Source organism: Crinia signifera, chromosome 2 (genome assembly GCF_055691185.1).
Source record: "Crinia signifera chromosome 2, ASM5569118v1, whole genome shotgun sequence".
Classification (NCBI taxonomy): domain Eukaryota; kingdom Metazoa; phylum Chordata; class Amphibia; order Anura; family Myobatrachidae; genus Crinia; species Crinia signifera.
The window spans coordinates 402,840,524-402,861,361 of record NC_139218.1 but is presented as its reverse complement, the minus strand read 5'-3'; the positions used below and the strand labels follow the sequence as shown (position 1 = coordinate 402,861,361).

Below are 20,838 nucleotides of genomic sequence, written 5' to 3'. Positions count from 1 at the left end.
CTTCTCCGAGTTCTTCGCAAATTGAAGGCAGAAGGGGGCACGATGATCTTGGTGGCCCCTCATTGGCCTCGGAGGATCTGGTTCTCAGACCTGCAGGCCCTGTCAGTGGCCCCTCCAATCCGGCTACCTCTGTGGCCGGATCTGCTATCGCAAGGGCCGTGCCTCCATCCCGATCTGCAGCGGTTATCTTTAACGGGGTGGCTGTTGAGACCGCCTTGTTAAAAGCTAAAGGCTTTAATTCACGGGTGATTTCGACTATGCTCAGAGCTCGTAGGCCTTCTTCGGCCGGTGCTTATCATCGCATCTGGCGAGCTTACTTCGCCTGGTGTAGCTCACGCCAGTTTAACCCAAAAACCTATCGGTTGTCTCGAATTCTGTCCTTTCTGCAAAAGGGTTTAGAGGCCGGCCTTAGACTGTCATCACTAAAGGTACAGGTATCGGCCTTGTCTATTCTATTTCGAAGGAGGCTGGCGTTGTTGCAGGACATCCGCACTTTCTTGCAGGGGGTTTTGCGAATTCAACCTCCGTTTGTCCCACCGGTTGCTCCATGGGATCTTTCTCTGGTTCTTAAGGCTCTACAGGGTCCCCCTTTTGAACCATTGCGATCAGTGGATCTATCTTGGCTTACATGGAAAACTGTTTTTCTGCTGGCCATTGCTTCGGCCAGGAGGGTTTCAGATTTATCGGCTCTGTCCTGTCAGTCTCCTCTTCTGGTTTTCCACCCTGACAGGGCGGTCCTTCGAACAGTCCCTTCACACCTTCCCAAGGTGGTGTCCAAATTTCACGTTAATCAGGAGATAGTGGTCCCAGCCTTTCGGGGGCCAGAGGCTTCTCCTGAACAGCGATTCCTAGATGTAGTGCGAGCGTTACGTATCTATGTGCGCCGTACTAAAGCACTTAGGAAATCTAACTCTCTCTTTGTCCTATATGGATTTCAGAAAAGAGGTTGGCCTGCTACGAAGCAGACTATTGCCCGGTGGCTAAGGTCTGTCATCAAACAAGCTTACTTGGGTGCCGCCCTTCCGGTTCCAACGGGCGTCCGGGCTCATTCCACGAGATCTGTGGGTGCGTCTTGGGCTGTTAGGGGTGGTGCGACAGCAGAGCAACTTTGCAAGGCGGCGACGTGGTCGTCTCCTCATACATTCTTACGCTTCTATGCGTTTGATACATTTACCTCACAAGACTCGGCATTCGGCCGGAGTGTATTGGCTGCGGCCCAGGCGCGCCCCCACCCATAGGTGGCTGCTTTAGGACATCCCAATGTTATCCCTGGGGCCCCTGACGTCTACCGCTGAAGAAAATGATATTTATGTCTTACCTGTTAAATATCTTTCTTCGAGGACGTCAGGGGCCACAGGGATCCCTCCCTGGCGCGCCTACTTCATGATATTAACATTAAGAGTTACTCCGTTGAGTCAACTTAGTTAAAATTTCCTCGGTTGAGGGTGTTTACACTTGTTACAAGTTATGGTTTCTCTATTGAGCAACCACACATACACATATATTTGTTGAGTGTGTTTCTGTATGGGTTTCTCTTCCTTCTATCTTGTCTCCTGCCTGGCTTGGAAAAAAACTGACTAGCCTGGGAGGCGGGGTATAGGAGGTGAGAGCCCAGGGGGCTGTCTCTGAGCAGCCCAGAAGTTTAACCTTTCTGGTGCTGGATTGGTCGTGACGTCACTCCTAGACCCAATGTTATCCCTGTGGCCCCTGACGTCCTCGAAGAAAGATATTTAACAGGTAAGACATAAATATCATTATCTATCTATCGTTTTGGGGGGCGGCGGCACTCGTTATTTGTGCGAGTGCCGCCGCCCCCCCAAACTTTCATATTGGTAGCAGAGGATTCTGACACTTACCGGAGGGCACCACTTCATTGTTGCATACCCCATTACCATCTACCAGAAGCTAGGAGTGCCGCCCCTACAACATTGTGTGTGTGTGATGGCGCGGTTTGTGTGTTGCTGGCGAATATGGTAGCAAAAATGTGTCAGTCGTATTGCTGGGTACACCATTACACCGCGCCTCATATCAGCCACAGCAAGTACCACTGCAACCCCTCATGACCATTATACCACGCCTCATGTCAGCCAGAGCAGGCACCACTGCATCTCCCCATGGCCATTATACCGCGCCTCATGTAAGCCCGAGCAGGGACCACCGCTTCCCCTCATGGCCATTACACCACACCTCATGTCAGCCAGAGCAGGTACCACCGCTTCCCATCATGGCCATTATACCACGCCTCATGTCAGCCAGAGCAGGTACCACCGCTTCCCCTCACAGCCATTACACCACGCCTCATGTCAGCCAGAGCAGGTACCACCGCTTCCCCTCACAGCCATTACACCATGCCTCATGTCAGCCAGACCAGGCACCACCGCTTCCCCTCACAGCCATTACACCTTGCCTCATGTCAGCCAGAACAGGTTCTGTACCACCGCTTCCCCTCATGGCCATTACACCACAGCTCATGTCATCCAGAGCAGGTACCACCGCTTCCCCTCACGGCCATTACACCACGCCTCATGTCAGCCAGAGGAGGTACCACGGCTTCCCCTTATGGCCATTACGACGTGCCTCATGTCAGCCAGAGCAGGTACCACCGCTTCCCCTTATGGCCATTACGACGTAGCTCATGTCAGCCAGAGCAGGTGCCACAATTCCCCTCATGGCCATTACACCACAGCTCATGTCAGCCAGAGCAGGTACCACCGCTTCCCCTCATGGCCATTATACCACAGCTCATGTCAGCCAGAGCAGGTGCCACAATTCCCCTCATGGCCATTACACCGTGCCTCATGTCAGCCAGAGCTGGTGCCACCGCTTCCCCTCATGGCCATTACACCACAGCTCATGTCAGCCAGAGCAGGTACCACCGCTTTCCCCTTATGGCCATTACACCGTGCCTCATGTCAGCCAGAGCAGGTACCACCGCTTCCCCTTATGGTCATTACGACGTAGCTCATGTCAGCCAGAGCAGGTGCCACAATTCCCCTGTCCACTCTTCACCTGTTTGATGTTTTCCTTTAGGATTTGCAGCAAGTCATGGTGTCCGGGCCCAACTTAAATGAGACGAGTATTGTATCTGGCGGATATGGTGGAACCACGGAAGGGATCATTCCCACAAGCAGCCTGAAAGGTAACTTAGTGTCCTGCGTGTGGTGTGACCGTCAGACTGCTCTGCTGTTATATTGGCTCCTGCTACGAGGTGTCAGATTTATCCTGCTAATGTCTGTGGTTGGGATTTACTCAAGTGTGCTCTGTTATAGGGACATGCTTACTGCATGCCCGGAGGACTGTAACAGCAATGCACGCTTATAGGGACACGCTTGCTGCATGCCCGTAGGACAGGAACAACAATGCACGCTTATAGGGACACGCTTACTGCATGCCCGGAGGACTGTAACAGCAATGCACGCTTATAGGGACACGCTTACTGCATGCCCGCAGGACAGGAACAGCAATGCACGCTTATAGGGACACGCTTACTGCATGCCCGCAGGACAGGAACAGCAATGCACGCTTATAGGGACACACTTACTGCATGCCCGCAGGACAGTAACAACAATGCACGCTTATAGGGACACGCTTACTGCATGCCCGCAGGACAGGAACAGCAATGCACGCTTATAGGGACACGCTTACTGCATGCTCGCAGGACAGGAACAGCAATGCACGCTTATAGGGACAAGCTTACTGCATGCCCGCAGGACAGTATCAGGAATGCACGCTTATAGGGACACGCTTACTGCATGCCCGCATGACAGTATCAGGAATGCACGCTTATAGGGACACGCTTACTGCATGCCCGCAGGACTGTAACAGCAATGCACGCTTATAGGGACACACTTACTGCATGCCCCCAGGACAGGAACAGCAATGCACGCTTATAGGGACACGCTTACTGCATGCCCGGAGGACAGGAACAGCAATGCACGCTTATAGGGACACGCTTACTTCATGCTCGCAGGACTGTAACGGCAATGCACGCTTATAGGGACACTCTTACTGCATGCTCGCAGGACTGTAACAGCAATGCACGCTTATAGGGACACTCTTACTGCATGCCCGCAGGACAGTATCGGCAATGCACGCTTATAGGGACACGCTTACTTCATGCCCGCAGGACAGGAACAGCAATGCACGCTTATAGGGACACGCTTACTGCATGCCCGCAGGACAGGAACAGCAATGCACGCTTATAGGGACACGCTTACTGCATGCCCGCAAGACAGTATCAGCAATGCACGCTTATAGGGACACGCTTACTGCATGCTCGCAGGACAGGAACAGCAATGCACGCTTATAGGGACACGCTTACTGCATGCCCGCAAGACCGTATCAGGAATGCACGCTTATAGGGACACGCTTACTGCATGCCCGCAGGACAGTATCAGGAATGCACGCTTATAGGGACACGCTTACTGCATGCCCGCAGGACTGTAACAACAATGCACGCTTATAGGGACGCTTACTTCAAGCCTGTATTGTCTTACAGATTGTCCCGGTTGAGACCTGTATAGCCTGGGCATGTGTACATACCTCTCACTATTATTATTAGTGAGCCGGCGGCAGCATTGCCCTCACATATATGTGTACATATACATTATACATATATACTCAAGTAGTGACATGGTGGCTCCCTGTAGAGGAGTTCGGATGGAGATGGGTCCACGCGGATGCATGAGCCAGGGAGAGAGAGACATAGCGGTCCAGCTGTGAAGGTCTGACCCACGCTGCCCCCAGTGGTGATGTCAGATATGGTCTGTGCCATGAAGATCTTTATTGCTTGTGTCCTAATGCATGCCGTACCCGGGATGGGGAGATCGTGGCACTGATGTTACACTGGGGTCCCAGGAGGTTGGGATCGGATCATTGTACAGCCAGCCAGCTGCTTCCACCTGCCCCATGCCCGAGGACCAACGTGCCAATTGCTCAGTTATGATGCCAGCAGATGCCTCTAACCTTATCCCATAGTGATGGCATGACAGAGGATCACTGGCAGGACCCTGTCCTCCATAGCTCACGCTGATGGGATGTGTACTCATGGCCGCTGCCGGTGGCATAGTATAGGCACGCCATGGATGTACCAGCAGTATGGTGGCGTGTACTCATGGCCGCTGCCGGTGGCATAGTATAGGCACGCCATGGATGTACCAGCAGTATGGTGGCGCGTTACGTGTACTCATGGCCGCTGCCGGTGGCATAGTATAGGCATGCCATGGATGTACCAGCAGTATGGTGGCGCGTTACGTGTACTCATGGCCGCTGCCGGTGGCATAGTATAGGCATGCCATGGATGTACCAGCAGTATGGTGGCGCGTTACGTGTATTCATGGCCGCTGCCGGTGGCATAGTATAGGCACGCCATGGATGTACCAGCAGTATGGTGGCGCGTTACGTGTATTCATGGCCGCTGCCGGTGGCATAGTATAGGCACGCCATGGATGTACCAGCAGTATGGTGGCGCGTTACGTGTACTCATGGCCGCTGCCGGTGGCATAGTATAGGCATGCCATGGATGTACCAGCAGTATGGTGGCGCGTTACGTGTACTCATGGCCGCTGCCGGTGGCATAGTATAGGCACGCCATGGATGTACCAGCAGTATGGTGGCACGTTACGTTTACTCATGGCCGCTGCCGGTGGCATAGTATAGGCACGCCATGGATGTACCAGCAGTATGGTGGCGCGTTACGTGTATTCATGGCCGCTGCCGGTGGCATAGTATAGGCACGCCATGGATGTACCAGCAGTATGGTGGCGCGTTACGTGTACTCATGGCCGCTGCCGGTGGCATAGTATAGGCACGCCATGGATGTACCAGCAGTATGGTGGCGCGTTACGTGTACTCATGGCCGCTGCCGGTGGCATAGTATAGGCACGCCATGGATGTACCAGCAGTATGGTGGCGCGTTACGTGTACTCATGGCTGCTGCCGGTGGCATAGTATAGGCACGCCATGGATGTACCAGCAGTATGGTGGCGCGTTACGTGTATTCATGGCCGCTGCCGGTGGCATAGTATAGGCACGCCATGGATGTACCAGCAGTATGGTGGCGCGTTACGTGTATTCATGGCCGCTGCCGGTGGCATAGTATAGGCACGCCATGGATGTACCAGCAGTATGGTGGCGCGTTACGTGTATTCATGGCCGCTGCCGGTGGCATAGTATAGGCACGCCATGGATGTACCAGCAGTATGGTGGCGCGTTACGTGTACTCATGGCCGCTGCCGGTGGCATAGTATAGGCACGCCATGGATGTACCAGCAGTATGGTGGCGCGTTACGTGTATTCATGGCCGCTGCCGGTGGCATAGTATAGGCACGCCATGGATGTACCAGCAGTATGGTGGCGCGTTACGTGTACTCATGGCAGCTGCCGGTGGCATAGTATAGGCACGCCATGGATGTACCAGCAGTATGGTGGCGCGTTACGTGTATTCATGTTTGCTCCCTCGCTGCCAGCTCACCGTTCTGCTGTCTGTGGTTTTGTTTAGGACCCGCGGTGCAGATTAATCCCAACTACATTGGACTGCGGTTCGTGAATGCTGAGGGACAAGGTCTCCGTCTTTTCCTATGTGTATAGTAACCCTGGCATGTCTCCCATGTCGGCATGTCTCTTACGTCTGTGTAGCTGAATGCACCGACTCTTCTGCGCTCTTCTCCTTTGCCTCTTACCTGGGCCAGTATTAACCCTTTCACTCTGGTGGCATTAATCACTGATTGCTGGTATGACCTCCTAGGGATGCCCCAATTCCAGGACTCGCTCTGGGATTTGGTCTCATGGGGTAAGTTTGGGGCTCAGTAAGTACTGCCAGAGCTTTATTATGGTCCATAGATGAGATTGGGGTACTTCCGCATTTGGCCGAATCCTACAGTATGGACCTTGTGCGTCCCTAATTGCCCCACACTGGTCCTGGTGCGTCCCTAATTGCCTCACGCTCTGGACCTGGTGCGTCCCTAATTGCCCCACACTGGTCCTGGTGTGTCCCTAATTGCCCAACACTGGTCCTGGTGTGTCCCTAATTGCCCCACACTGGTCCTGGTGTGTCCCTAATTTCCCCACACTGGTCCTGGTGCGTCCCTAATTGCCCCACACTGGTCCTGGTGCGTCCCTAATTGCCCCACACTGGTCCTGGTGTGTCCCTAATTGCCCCACACTGGTCCTGGTGCGTCCCTAATTGCCCCACACTGGTCCTGGTGCGTCCCTAATTGCCCCACACTGCTCCTGGTGCGTCCCTAATTGCCCCACGCTCTGGACCTGGTGCGTCCCTAATTGCCCCACGCTCTGGACCTGGTGCGTCCCTAATTGCCCCACGCTCTGGTCTGGGTGCGTCCCTAATTGCCCCACGCTCTGGACCCGGTGCGTCCCTAATTGCCACACGCTCTGGACCTGGTGCGTCCCTAATTGCCCCACTAATCTGTCGGTATGAGTTTCTGCTCTCTGGTACTTTGGTTGGCTTTCTCTGCTTCTGCTATGAATTCTCTGTGGCACATATACAGTAATCCTGAGGCCTGTGAACCACGCTCTGCTGTTCTGTGGCCTGAATGCGAGGTACGGGATGATGGCACCAACAGGTGTGGGTGTCAGACTCCGATATGGTGCTGGGGGGGAGGTGGTAATGGTTTCTCACAGACACAGAGATTTGTAGAGTTGCTAACAAACCTTTATGTTATATAAGACCTAGACATCTCTTTATATACAGAGGGTGACTCTTAGTGAATGTAGTACAGGTCCCAGGTAGCTTCATATCCAATCTCCAGTCCCCACGGTGGTGTGCCTTCAGTGGGACAGGCCTTTGGTGGTACCTGCTGGTGGTAACGTGGGGGGGTTACTGCGACCCCAACCTCTCACCCTGCCGAGCAGAGCTCACAGGAATCTGGCTTAAGTTGGCAGAAAGGGTTTGTTAACCATAAATTATAATTTCCTTGCTCCGTTCAAGAATGAACCATTACAGCACCACTGGCCTATCATTGGGATATCTAGCATAGGGACTTCTGGAAAGCAGCTGGTGCCACAGGTGCCCCTTGAAGTTACTGGGTTCTACATTGAGCCTGCATGACCATAGCTCTTTCAGGGAATGTGATGGTGATTCTATTTGCCCACCTGACAGTGACATTTAAGAACATAATCCCCCCCCCCATTCCAGTATACACCAATGTCTGTACCAGCTGAGTGTGTATGGACCAGGCCAGGTCAACCGTTATGTGTCCGACACCATACTATCACCACAAGGAATGTCATGAACCATTCCGGTGGTATTCCCATGGCATAACCAACTGTTTATGGGGGCTCTGTGGTTCTTGTTTTGTGGTATGCTATATACTAACCTGTCCTGCCTCTCCTGTTTCCACTCTCTTCCCTGCTACATCGGTGTATTAGAGTACATTCAGCCAACACTTCGCCAAACAGTCACGGGGAGCTCAACAGGGTTGGCCAGTGTCTCTGGTATGTGGTAGAAGGGTAGGTTGGTCCATGTCTGTGGTATTTGGCGGATGGGTAGGCGTTTCATAAATTGGTAAAAATCATCAAGCAGCATGGGAAGTAAGTGCAAGATACATTGGATGGGGAACGATTGTTCCATCACCCCTTCCATTAAGAGCTCATCAGTGTCACTGTTGGTCTCTTTGGGGTGAGGAAGTATTGTGGTTGAGGAAGTATGTCCTAGCAGGTTCTGATGTGCCTGAGTGTCAGCAGCCTCAGCTTTCTAGGGGGTCATATGTTCTCTATGACGCTGTGAAGCCTTAGCTGTCTCCCTTCAGTACTCTGGCCCAAAGATTCTGAGTATTTTTTCCATTCATGGTCAATGATTGGTATTGATTTCTGCTCGTGGAACTTCCTTGCCATCTTATACCCCTCTATTGTATTGCCAGGCTTATTCCATGATATGTTCTCTGAAGGGTTTGAGGATCAGGATCCAGAACTTTACTCGATATTCTGGAGATTATCAGGCACAGTGTTTTCTGGATGCGTTTGTTTAATAGTTAACCAAAAGGAAGCACATTCCAGTAGCAGATGCTGCTTAAACAAATGCCCAGTTCCTGTGTGTAATCTTAAACCGGTTCTAGGAGGGAATCCTCAGGGCACTGTAGACCTCCTGTTTAAGGACAAGCTCATAGATAACGTTTTAGTTGCATTATTGACCTGTGCACAAATGTTCTGCAAAGTCCTTGCACAGGTACACAGGAAATACACGCTGATGTATGCGGGACAACCGGTGAGCAAGGTGGCACAATGGTTGGCATTGTCACAGTGTCAGAACTAAGAGCTTGTTTCCAGTTTAGGGCCATCTGTGATGAGTTTGCAGGAAAGTTCCAACAGGAACAAATGTACCCGGCTAATATTTGCTGTACTGCCATGTGCTGTACTGTATTTATATCTAATGAAAATAGTGGTAACATATTCCAAAGCAGGACCAAATGGAAGATATAGAATTTTCCTCGAAAACACCCGTAAGGCTTGTACGTTGACTTCACAGATTGGAACCAAGAGTACTCCGCAGGGATGAGGGAGACATGCCAGCCCTTCTATGCCAGGGGAGTCTAGAGGGAATGGGTGGGGAGTGGGGGCTGCAATAGTTTGGTTACTCTCAGATGGGTGCTGGGTCTTAATGCCTCAAAGTGCAATAAAGTCTGTGCCACAGAGTCAGTCATTTAAGTGCCAATCCAGCACTTGGATACAGGGACATCCCTACCTTCAGCGAGGCAATGAAGGTATGTATATGGACATGACCTTGATGCCCAGTCTGGTGCCGTGGGTTTTGTAAGCCTACACTGCTGGACAGCTTTGCATTCACCCCTTAAACATAGTGGGCTAAGAGTGAGAGCAGTCATTACCACACTGAATATGGTAGCTTGCTGACAGCAAAGCAAGCCACTATCCTGGAGGGTGAGGAAGCGTTGATGGTGGTGGAGTCTTAAAGCTAGCTCCCGAAATCCAAGAGTGCACCTAACAGGATAACAATCACTGGAGCTTCATCCCTTCCACTGTAATAACTGTGATCCACCTGCAGTGTGGAGGGAAACTGGATGGTTATCCAGGATGTGGTAAGATACCAGAGTCTTGCCAACCACCACTCAAGCTTAAGGTCAAACCTGTATCTAACATGTACCCTCTGATATCCTTGAACCCTCACCCAACCCAGTCAAAAAGGGAAAAGGAGCCTCCTAGATCATGCCATCCACAATCCAGATGCTGCAACTTTGTCAATCATAAATGTGGAGCATGTGGCACAAGCCCTTGTGGTAACATATGTTTTCTTTAGCCAGGGTCCTAATTTCTGTGTTGGGTTACACAGATTCTAAGGGGAAAGTCGGGTCTGACCACTGCATACTATCCATAAGCCAATGGACTGTGTGAGAGTTTGAATGGGATTGTTGCTGCCATGCTGCTCTCAGAGAAGTGACGTCAGCACCAGGCCGGATATACCTGTATTAGTGGAGGGTGTGTGACGTCAGCACCAGGCCGGATATACCTGTATTAGTGGAGGGTGTGTGACGTCAGCACCAGGCCGGATATACCTGTATTAGGGGAGGATGTGTGACGTCAGCACCAGGCCGGATATACCTGTATTAGAGGAGGGTGTGTGACGTCAGCACCAGGCCGGATATACCTGTATTAGGGGAGGTGTGTGATGTCAGCACCAGGCCGGATATACCTGTATTATGGGAGGGTGTGTGATGTCAGCACCAGGCAGGATATACCTGTATTAGGGGAGGTGTGTGACGTCAGCACCAGGCCGGATATACCTGTATTAGGGGAGGGTGTGTGACGTCAGCACCAGGCCAGATATACCTGTATTAGGGGAGGGTGTGTGACGTCAGCACCAGGCCGGATATGCTGTGGCTAGCGTGGCTGTGTCTCAACTGAACACTGGCTGTGCAAATTCGCCTCTGTGCGATCAGATCTGAATCGGCCCCACAGTGCAGGTGACTGTACACATAGGGGCCGATTCCGGTGCATTGTCCGTAATGGGCAGGTGCAGGCCCGACTGCCACCACTTTCGGACAATTTCTCCTTTGACATGGCGCTCGGAGCCTGACTGACAGACAGGGGAGTGTGGCGGGATGGTCCCCCTGGTGGGTGCGCCCATAGAAACGCTGGGTGAGCCCGTTTGCCTTCGTACCATTGCCTGCTCGAGATGGGCACATGACGTTGGCACCTGCCTTGATTTTGTTTCCATTCAAGCCGCCGCTAAGTCACTCCTGGGTCTCGTGGTGGCTGTGAGCACCGGGAAGAGGAGTAAGTAACCATCGGTGTGGGCGTTCTTGAGTGGATGTGCAGCTACACACACCTGTGTGCTGCCCTGCACAGGGACACGGACAGCACGTGGTAGAAGATTGCACGTTACCGTGTCCCCAGGTGTCTGCAGCTGAGGAGTCCGATCACTCATCTCCTTATTTCTGTCTCCATAACACATCTGATTATTGTTTTTTTCTTCCATTCTGCTTTTTCCATGTTCTTATTCTTTGCTTCCATCTCTCTCCTTCGCCCCACCGTCCTTCCCTCCTCCTCCTTCCATCCCTCTCCTTCCCCTCACCGTCCTTCCCCCTCACCGTCCTTCCCCCCCTCACCGTCCTTCCCCCCCCTCACCGTCCTTCCTCCTTTCCCTCACCCTCCTTTCCCTCACCCTCCTTTCCCTCACCCTCCTTTCCCTCATCCTCCTTTCCCTCATCCTCCTTCGCCCCACCGTCCTTCCCTCATCCCCCTACATCCTTCTCCTTCGCCTCACCATCGTTCCCTCATCTTCCTTCCCTAATCCTCCTTCCATCCCCCTCCTTCACCTCATTGTCCTTCCCTCATCCTCCTTCCCTCACCCTCCTTCCACCTCTCTCCTTCACCCCACCGTCCTTTCCTCATCCTCCTTCCATCCCTCTCCTTCACCCCACCGTCCTTCCCTCATCCTCCTTCCATCCCTCTCCTGCGCCACACCGTCCTTCCCTCTCCTGCGCCCCACCGTCCTTCCCTCATCCTCCTTCGATCCCTCTCCTGCGCCCCACCGTCCTTCCCTCATCCTCCTTCCATCTCTCTCCTTCACCCCCCATCCTTCCCTCATCCTCCTTGCATCTTATTCCTTCGCCCCACCGTCCTTCGTCCTTTTCTCATCCTCCTTCCACCTCTCTACTTCGCCCCACCATCCTTCCGTCATCCTCCTTCCATCTCTCTCCTTCGCCCCACCGTCCTTCCCTCATCTTACTTCCATCCTTCTCCTTCGCCTCACCCTCCTTCCCTCATCTTACTTCCATCCTTCTCCTTCGCCTCACCCTCCTTCCCTCATCCTCCTTCCATCTGTCTCCTTCACCCCACTGTCCTTCTCTCATCCTCCTTCCATCTCTCTCCTTTGCCTCATCCTCCTTCCCTCATCCTCCTTCCCTCATCCTCCTTCCATCCCCCTCCTTCGCCTCACCGTCCTTCCCTCATCCTCCTTCCATCCCCCTCATTCGCCTCACCGTCCATCTCTCTCCTTCTCCTCGCCATCCTTCCCTCACCCTCCTTCCCTTACCCTCCTTGCCTCACCCTCCACCCCACTGTCCTCTCATCCTCCTTCCATCGCTCTCCTTTGCCTCACCATCCTTCCCTCATCCTCCTTCCGTCATCCTCCTTCCATCCCCCTCCTTCGCCTCACCATCCTTCCCTCATCCTCCTTCCATCTCTCTCCTTCGCCCCACCGTCCTTCCCTCACCCTCCTTCTCCTCGCCATCCTTCCCTCACCCTCCTTCTCCTTGCCGTCCTTCCCTTACCCTCCTTGCCTCACCCTCCTTCGTCCCATTGTCCTTCCCTCATCCTCCTTCCACCCCCCTCCTTCGTCCCATTGTCCTTCCCTCATCCTCCTTCCATCCCCCTCCTTTGCCCCATCGTCCTTCCCTCATCCTCCTTCCATCCCCCTCCTTCACCTCACCTTCTTTCCCTCATCCTCCTTCTATCTCTCTACTTCACCCCATCGTCTTTCCCTCATACTCCTTCCCTCATACTCCTTCCCTCATACTCCTTCCCTCATACTCCTTCCACCCCCCTCATTCGCCTCACTGTCCTTCCCTCATCCTCCTTCCATCTCTCTCCTTCGCGTCACCGTCCTTCCCTCATCCTTCCATCTCTCTGTCTCCCATCCTGTGCCGCACTGTTACTGCAGAGCCTCTACCCCATGGTAGCGGCACCCCCAGAATGCCGGTCATTTCCCCCAGCCAATCAGCTGCGAGCAGGATAGCCAATCATGAGAGAGACTCAGGTAAATGGCCTGTATTAGTGTAGTAGCGCATATGTAGTTCCCCACGGTCCTGACCCTGTGATGTAGTTGTAGCGATGTACCTGTAATGGGCAGTGACTCCGGCAGCGCTAATAGTAGTATATAGTTACTAACCTGCTCCCTCCACACTATAGGTTCCTTATAGCAGTCTATGGGGCCCGGCAGCCTGCTACTTACATGGCCTGTTACTCGGACACTCAGCGGGCCAGTCTCTGTGACACTCAGCAGGTCCGTCTCTGTGACACTCAGCGGGCCCGTCACTCGGCTACTTACTGTACATGGCCTGTCTGTCTGACACTCAGTGGCCTGTCACTTGGGTACTTACTGTACATGACTCGGCTACTTACTGTACATGGCCTGTCTGTCTGACACTCGGTGGCCTGTCACTTGGGTACTTACTGTACATGGCCTGTCACTCGGGTACTCAGCGGGCCTGTCACTTGGCTACTTACTGTACATGGCCTGTCTGTCTGACACTCAGCGGGCCCATCACTTGGCTACTTACTGTACAAGGCCTGTCTGTCTGGCACTCAACGGGCGCGGCACTTGGGTACTTACTGTACATAGCCTGTCTGTATGACACTCAGCGGGCCCGGCACTTAGGTACTTACTGTACATGGCCTGTCTGTCTGACACTTAGTGGCCTGTCCCTCAGGTACTTACTGTACGAGGCCTGTCTCTCTGACACTCAGCAGGCCCGTTACTTGGGTACTTACTGTACGAGGCCTGTCTCTCTGACGCCCAGCGGGTAATTGGCAGTGTTGTGCTGTTTCTCTTGCAGGCTCCATGTCTCAGCAATCCTCACACCCGTCCCTCACCTCCGAAGAGCTGTCCCGTGGATTAGCTGTGGAAAAGTTTGACTTGGTGAAGAAATGGGGAATTAATACATATAAAGTAAGATGTGACTTTAGTTATGTAACCTACCGCCGTATATATACCTACTGTATTCTACTGCTGTATACTCCGACTGCTCCTCACCTCTATGGGGGAATTCAAATGTTTTACGTGTAGATGGCCACTATATGGCACCCGATCTGTTTATGTTTGCACAGCCAACAGCGCTGGGATTACGGCTCAGTTTGACGCACTGGTGACCAGTATTGCTGTAGATAGTTGTAGCGTGACCTAATGTGGAACCAAGTCTTCTCCTGACTCCGATAAGTCCATGGTGTGCCCCCTATATCCCACATCTCTGTCCGTGCTTGCCATAAGTATAGGATTATCTGCTAGTTCCGGCCCAGGGTTGGACCTTCTTGTATGGATATTGTTGCAAGAGACTTCATGCTTCGGGCCTACAGTGTCTGGGTACAGTGATATGTTATGGAGGATGGTGCCAGCGCTGCTACGTATCAGTAATGGCATCAATACACATTCCTCTCTAGTTACTAATACCCAGCCAAGTTTCTTCATTGTGTGGGTATGAAGGGCAGAGATTTACGGGGATTAGATACAAATGGCAGCAAATCATACACGATGTGGTGAGTACAAGTTCCTGATTGCCAATGTAGATAACTGTACTGGAAGAACAAGATTTCTGTACACGGTGAAAGAAAAGGAATCTGTACCCCATAGGGCGCACTAAACCCCTTGTGATGTGTACTTAATTGCTGAGGTTCCTAATATCGGGGAGGATGGGAGGATAGCATCTGCTCCTGATATTGGGGCCTTCCCAGGTGATGGGAGGATAGCCTCTGCTCCTGATATTGGGGGATTTCCAGGTGATGGGAGGATAGTCTCTGCTCCTGATATTAGGGAGATCCCAGTGATGGGAGGATAGCCTCTGCTCTTGATATTGGGGAGGTCCCTGATGATGAGAGGATAACCTCTGCTCCTGATATTGGGGAGTCCCCAGTGATGAGAGGCTAGCCTCTGCTCTTGATATTGGGGGGTTCCTAGTGATGGCAGCTATCCTCTCCTCCTGATATCGGGGAGTTCCCAGTGATGGGAGCATAGCCTCTGCTGCTGATATCGGGGAGTTCCCAGTTGATGGGAGGATAGCATCTGCTCCTGATATCGGGGAGTTCCCAGGTAGTGGGAGGATAGCCTCTGCTCCTGATATCGGGGAGTTCCCAGGTAGTGGGAGGATAGCCTCTGCTCCTGATATCGGGGAGTTCCCAGATAGTGAGAGGATGGCATCTGCTCCTGATATTAAGGAGTTCCCAGGTAGTGGTTCCTGATATTGGAGGGGTTCCCAGGTGGTGGGAGGATAGCCTCTGCTCCTGATATCAGGGAGTTCCCAGGTGGTGGGAGGATAGCCTCTGCTCCTGATATCGGGGAGTTCCCAGGTAGTGGGAGGATAGCCTCTGCTCCTGATATCGGGGAGTTCCCAGATAGTGAGAGGATGGCATCTGCTCCTGATATTAAGGAGTTCCCAGGTAGTGGTTCCTGATATTGGAGGGGTTCCCAGGTGGTGGGAGGATAGCATCTGCTCCTGATATCGGGGAGTTCCCAGGTAGTGGGAGGATAGCCTCTGCTCCTGATATCGGGGAGTTCCCAGGTAGTGGGAGGATAGCCTCTGCTCCTGATATCGGGGAGTTCCCAGATAGTGAGAGGATGGCATCTGCTCCTGATATTAAGGAGTTCCCAGGTAGTGGCTCCTGATATTGGAGGGGTTCCCAGGTGGTGGGAGGATAGCCTCTGCTCCTGATATCAGGGAGTTCCCAGGTGGTGGGAGGATAGCCTCTGCTCCTGATATTGGGGGGGTTCCCAGGTGGTGGGAAGATAGCCCCGGTACGTTAGCCTCACATGACAGTCTCACAATGTATAACTTGTTTGGCTGATCATCTTTCTTACATTTAGTGAAGTATGAAACATTATATACAGTACAGAAGCTTTCTTCCAAAATCAGTATATGTCTTCCCAGTATTCCAATTTGTCTGACATATATTACCACCTCTATATTATTTTATTGTGCTCCATATTTAATTTTACACTTCTTTATCCATTTTCTACTATTTGTGTTTTATTGCTGTGTAGGCTGCAACTCTGTTTCCCATACCATTCTATGTTCCGTGCTCTCGTCTCTTCACTGAGAGCCTTTTACCTCCTTGCCATCAGTGTCTCCACCTCTCACCTTCTCCCTCTCATCCTTCCCCATCCCTCACCTTCTCCATGTGATCCCTCTCCACTGCTAACCATCTCCATGTGATCCCTCTCCACTCCTCACCTTCTCCATGTGATCCTTCCCCATCCCTCACCTTCTCCATGTGATCCCTATCCACTGCTAACCGTCTCCATGTGATCCCTATTCACAGCTCACCTTCCCCATGTGATCCCTCTCCACTCCTCACCTTCTCTATGTGATCCCTCTCCACTGCTCACCTTCTCTATGTGATCCCTCTCCACTGCTCCCCTTCTCCATGTGATCCCTCCCCATCCCTCACCTTCTCCATGTGATCCCTATTCACTGCTCACCTTCCCCATGTGATCCCTATTCACTGCTCTCCTTCTCCATGTGATCCCTCTTCACTGCTCACCTTCCCCATGTGATCCCTCCCCATCCCTCACCTTCTCTATGTGATCCCTCTCCACTGCTCACCTTCCCCATGTGATCCCTCACCTTCTCCATGTGATCCCTCTCCACTGCTCTCCTCTATGTGATCCCTCTACACTGCTCACCTTCTCCATGTGATTCCTCACCTTCTCCATGTGATCCCTCTCCACTCCTCACCTTCCCCATCTGATCCCTCTCCACCCCTAACCTTCTCCATCTGATGCCTCTTCACCCCTCACTTTCTCCATCTGATCCCTCACACTTTGCGTTTTCCCTCTTATCCCGCTCCACCCCTCGCCTTCACCCACTGATCCCTCTCCACCCCTCGCCTTCTCCCTCTGATCCCTCGCCTTCTCCCTCTGATCCCTCTGATCCCTTGCCTTCTCCCTCTGATCCCTCGCCTTCTCCCTCTGATCCCTCTCCACCCCTCGCCTTCTCCCTCTGATCCCTCGACTTCTCCATTTGATCCCTCACCACCCCTCGCCTTCACCCTCTGATCCCTCACCACCCCTCGCCTTCACCCTCTGATCCCTCACCACCCCTCGCCTTCACCCTCTGATCCCTCGCCTTCACCCTCTGATCCCTCCACCCCTCGCCTTCACCCACTGATCCCTCTCCACACCTCCCCTTCACCCTGTGATCCCTCTCCACCCCTCGCTTCTCCTTCTGATCCCTCTCCTCCCTTTACCTTCTCCCTCTTATTCCACTCCACCCCTCACCATTTCCATCCCCTTCCCTCTTCACCCCTCATTTTCCCTCTCTGACCGCTCATTGATTCCACCCCTCACCTTCTCCATCTGATCCCTCTCCACCCCTCACCTTCTCCATCTGATCCCTCACTGATCCTACTCCTCCCTCCCCTTCTCCACCTGATCCCTCACTGATCATACTCCTCCCCTTCTCCATCTGTATGCCTCACTGATCCTACTCCTCCCCTTCTCCACCTGATCCCTCACTGATCCTACTCCTCCCCTTCTCCACCTGATCCCTCACTGATCATACTCCTCCCCTTCTCCATCTGTATGCCTCACTGATCCTACTCCTCCCCTTCTCCACCTGATCCCTCACTGATCCTACTCCTCCCCTTCTCCACCTGATCCCTCACTGATCCTACTCCTCCCATTCTCCATCTGATCCTACTCCTCCGCTACTCCATCTGATCCTACTCCTCCGCTACTCCATCTGATCCCTCACTGATCCTACTCCTCCCCTTCTCCATCTGATCCCTCACTGATCCTACTCCTCCTCTTCTCCATCTGATCCCTCACTGATCCTACTCCTCCTCTTCTCCATCTGATCCCTAACTGATCCTACTCCTCCCCTTCTCCACCTGATCCATCACTGATCCTACTCCTCCCCTTCTCCATCTGATCCCTCACTGATCCTACTCCTCCGCTACTCCATCTGATCCTACTCCTCCGCTACTCCATCTGATCCCTCACTGATCCTACTCCTCCCCTTTTCCACCTGATCCCTCACTGATCCTACTCCTCCCCTTCTCCATCTGATCCTTCACTGATCCTACTCCTCCGCTACTCCACCTGATCCCTCACTGATCCTACTCCTCCCCTTCTCCATCTGATCCCTCACTGATCCTACTCCTCCCCTTCTCCATCTGATGCCTCACTGATCCTACTCCTCCCCTTCTCCACCTGATCCTACTCCTCCCCTTCTCCATCTGATCCCTCACTGATCCTACTCCTCCGCTACTCCATCTGATCCTACTCCTCTGCTACTCCATCTGATCCCTCACTGATCCTACTCCTCCCCTTTTCCACCTGATCCCTCACTGATCCTACTCCTCCCCTTCTCCATCTGATCCTTCACTGATCCTACTCCTCCGCTACTCCACCTGATCCCTCACTGATCCTACTCCTCCCCTTCTCCATCTGATCCCTCACTGATCCTACTCCTCCCCTTCTCCATCTGATGCCTCACTGATCCTACTCCTCCCCTTTTCCACCTGATCCCTCACTGATCCTACTCCTCCCCTTCTCCACCTGATCCCTCACTGATCCTACTCCTCCCCTTCTCCACCTGAACCCTCACTGATCCTACTCCTCCCCTTCTCCACCTGATCCCTCACTGATCCTACTTCTCCACCTGATCCCTCACTGATCCTACTCCTCCCCTTCTCCATCTGATGCCTCACTGATCCTACTCCTCCCCTTCTCCACCTGATCCCTCACTGATCCTACTCCTCCCCTTCTCCACCTGATCCCTCACTGATCCTACTCCTCCCCTTCTCCACCTGATCCCTCACTGATCCTACTCCTCCCCTTCTCCACCTGATCCCTCACTGATCCTACTCCTCCCCTTCTCCACCTGATCCCTCACTGATCCTACTCCTCCCCTTCTCCACCTGATCCCTCACTGATCCTACTCCTCCCCTTCTCCACCTGATCCCTCACTGATCCTACTCCTCCCCTTCTCCACCTGATCCCTCACTGATCCTACTCCTCCCCTTCTCCACCTGATCCTACTCCTCCCCTACTCCATCTGATCCCTCACTGATCCTACTGCTCCCCTTCTCCACCTGATCCCTCACTGATCCTACTCCTCCCCTTCTCCACCTGATCCCTCACTGATCCTACTGCTCCCCTTCTCCATCTGATCCCTCACTGATCCTACTCCTCCCCTTCTCCATCTGATGCCTCACTGATCCTACTCTTCCCCTTCTCCACCTGATCCCTCACTGATCCTTCTTCTCCCCTTCTCCACCTGATCCCTCACTGATCCTTCTCCTCCCCTTCTCCACCTGATCCCTCACTGATCCTTCTCCTCCCCTTCTCCACCTGATCCCTCACTGATCCTACTCCTCCCCTTTTCCACCTGGTCCCTCACTGATCCTACTGCTCCCCTTCTCCATCTGATCCCTCACTGATCCTACTCCTCCCCTTCTCCATCTAATCCCTCACTGATCCTACTCCTCCCCTTCTCCATCTGATCCCTCACTGATCCTACTCCTCCCCTTCTCCCTCTGACCTGTGTCCAACCAACTTCTCCCTCTGACTCCTCATTGACCATTCCCCTCACATTGTCTGTTGTCTTGGTTATGTTCTTAACCCATTACTGACCTCTTAGCCCTGTTCTTGTCCATGTAGTGCACAAAACAGTTAATCTCGGAGCGCTTTGGCCGAGGTTCCCGTACGGTGGATTTGGAGCTGGAGACTCAGATTGAACTTTTAAGGGACACGAAACGTAAATATGAAGGAGTCCTGCAGCTAGCGCGTGCTTTGACTGCTCACTTCTATAGTCTGGTTCAGACACAGAGGGCGCTGGGAGATGCATTCTCAGACCTGAGCCAGAAGTCGCCAGAATTACAGGTGTGTGGTATAGTTGTGTCTGCCCTAGCAGAGATCCTTACATATCCCACCATACACATGTATCATGGTGTCCACTATCCCACAAACAGCCTCCAGAGGTTCCAAATATTTCCTTAACCTCCAGATCTAACTGAACGTTTACACCCGCAGCCATTTCCTGGTCATGTGACCTCCAGACTTAACGGCACATTTACACCCGCAGCCATTTCCTGGTCACGTGACCTCCACACTTAAAGGCACATTTACACCCGCAGCCATTTCCTGGTCACATGAGCTCTGGACCTAATTGCACATCTTGTACCTCCTGGAATGGGTCATGGGTCATGTTGGGAGGAATGGACATGTACTGTGAGCAGTCCACCACCCCCCCCCCCCCCCCCCCTCCCAGAGCTACTCCTGTAGGCCACCCATCCCTCACTCACATAGCACCCAATGTTCTGCAGTTTGGGAACACAAGGAGTATTTTGTGTGCAGCATCACTAGAGATCTGTACCGGACCCCTGCGTACGGTGAGGGGTCTCTGGCCGATTCCCCATTAATAACACCTTTCCTCACATTACAGGAAGAATTTGGGTACAATGCAGAGACCCAGAAGCTGTTGTGTAAGAACGGGGAGACTCTCCTGGGAGCTGTGAACTTCTTTGTGTCCAGTATCAACACTCTGATTAATAAGACAATGGAGGACACTCTGATGACGGTGAAACAGTATGAGACAGCCAGGTAACCAGCTGTAATACACATGGTCCCCTGTATCCATGGTGACACCACGGCCC

General features: G+C 52.8%; 1 protein-coding gene across 1 annotated transcript in view; it reads left to right on the top strand.

Annotated features, from left to right (window-relative positions):
• Positions 1-20,838, top strand: part of ARFIP2 (ARF interacting protein 2) — a 56,846-nt gene that overhangs the window by 21,060 nt on the left and 14,948 nt on the right. Inside the window, exons 3-6 of the mRNA XM_083170619.1 lie at positions 3,031-3,139; positions 14,028-14,140; positions 19,844-20,065; positions 20,628-20,785. Coding sequence (XP_083026745.1) covers positions 3,031-3,139; positions 14,028-14,140; positions 19,844-20,065; positions 20,628-20,785 — 602 coding nt within the window. The remainder of the gene's footprint in view (positions 1-3,030; positions 3,140-14,027; positions 14,141-19,843; positions 20,066-20,627; positions 20,786-20,838) is intronic.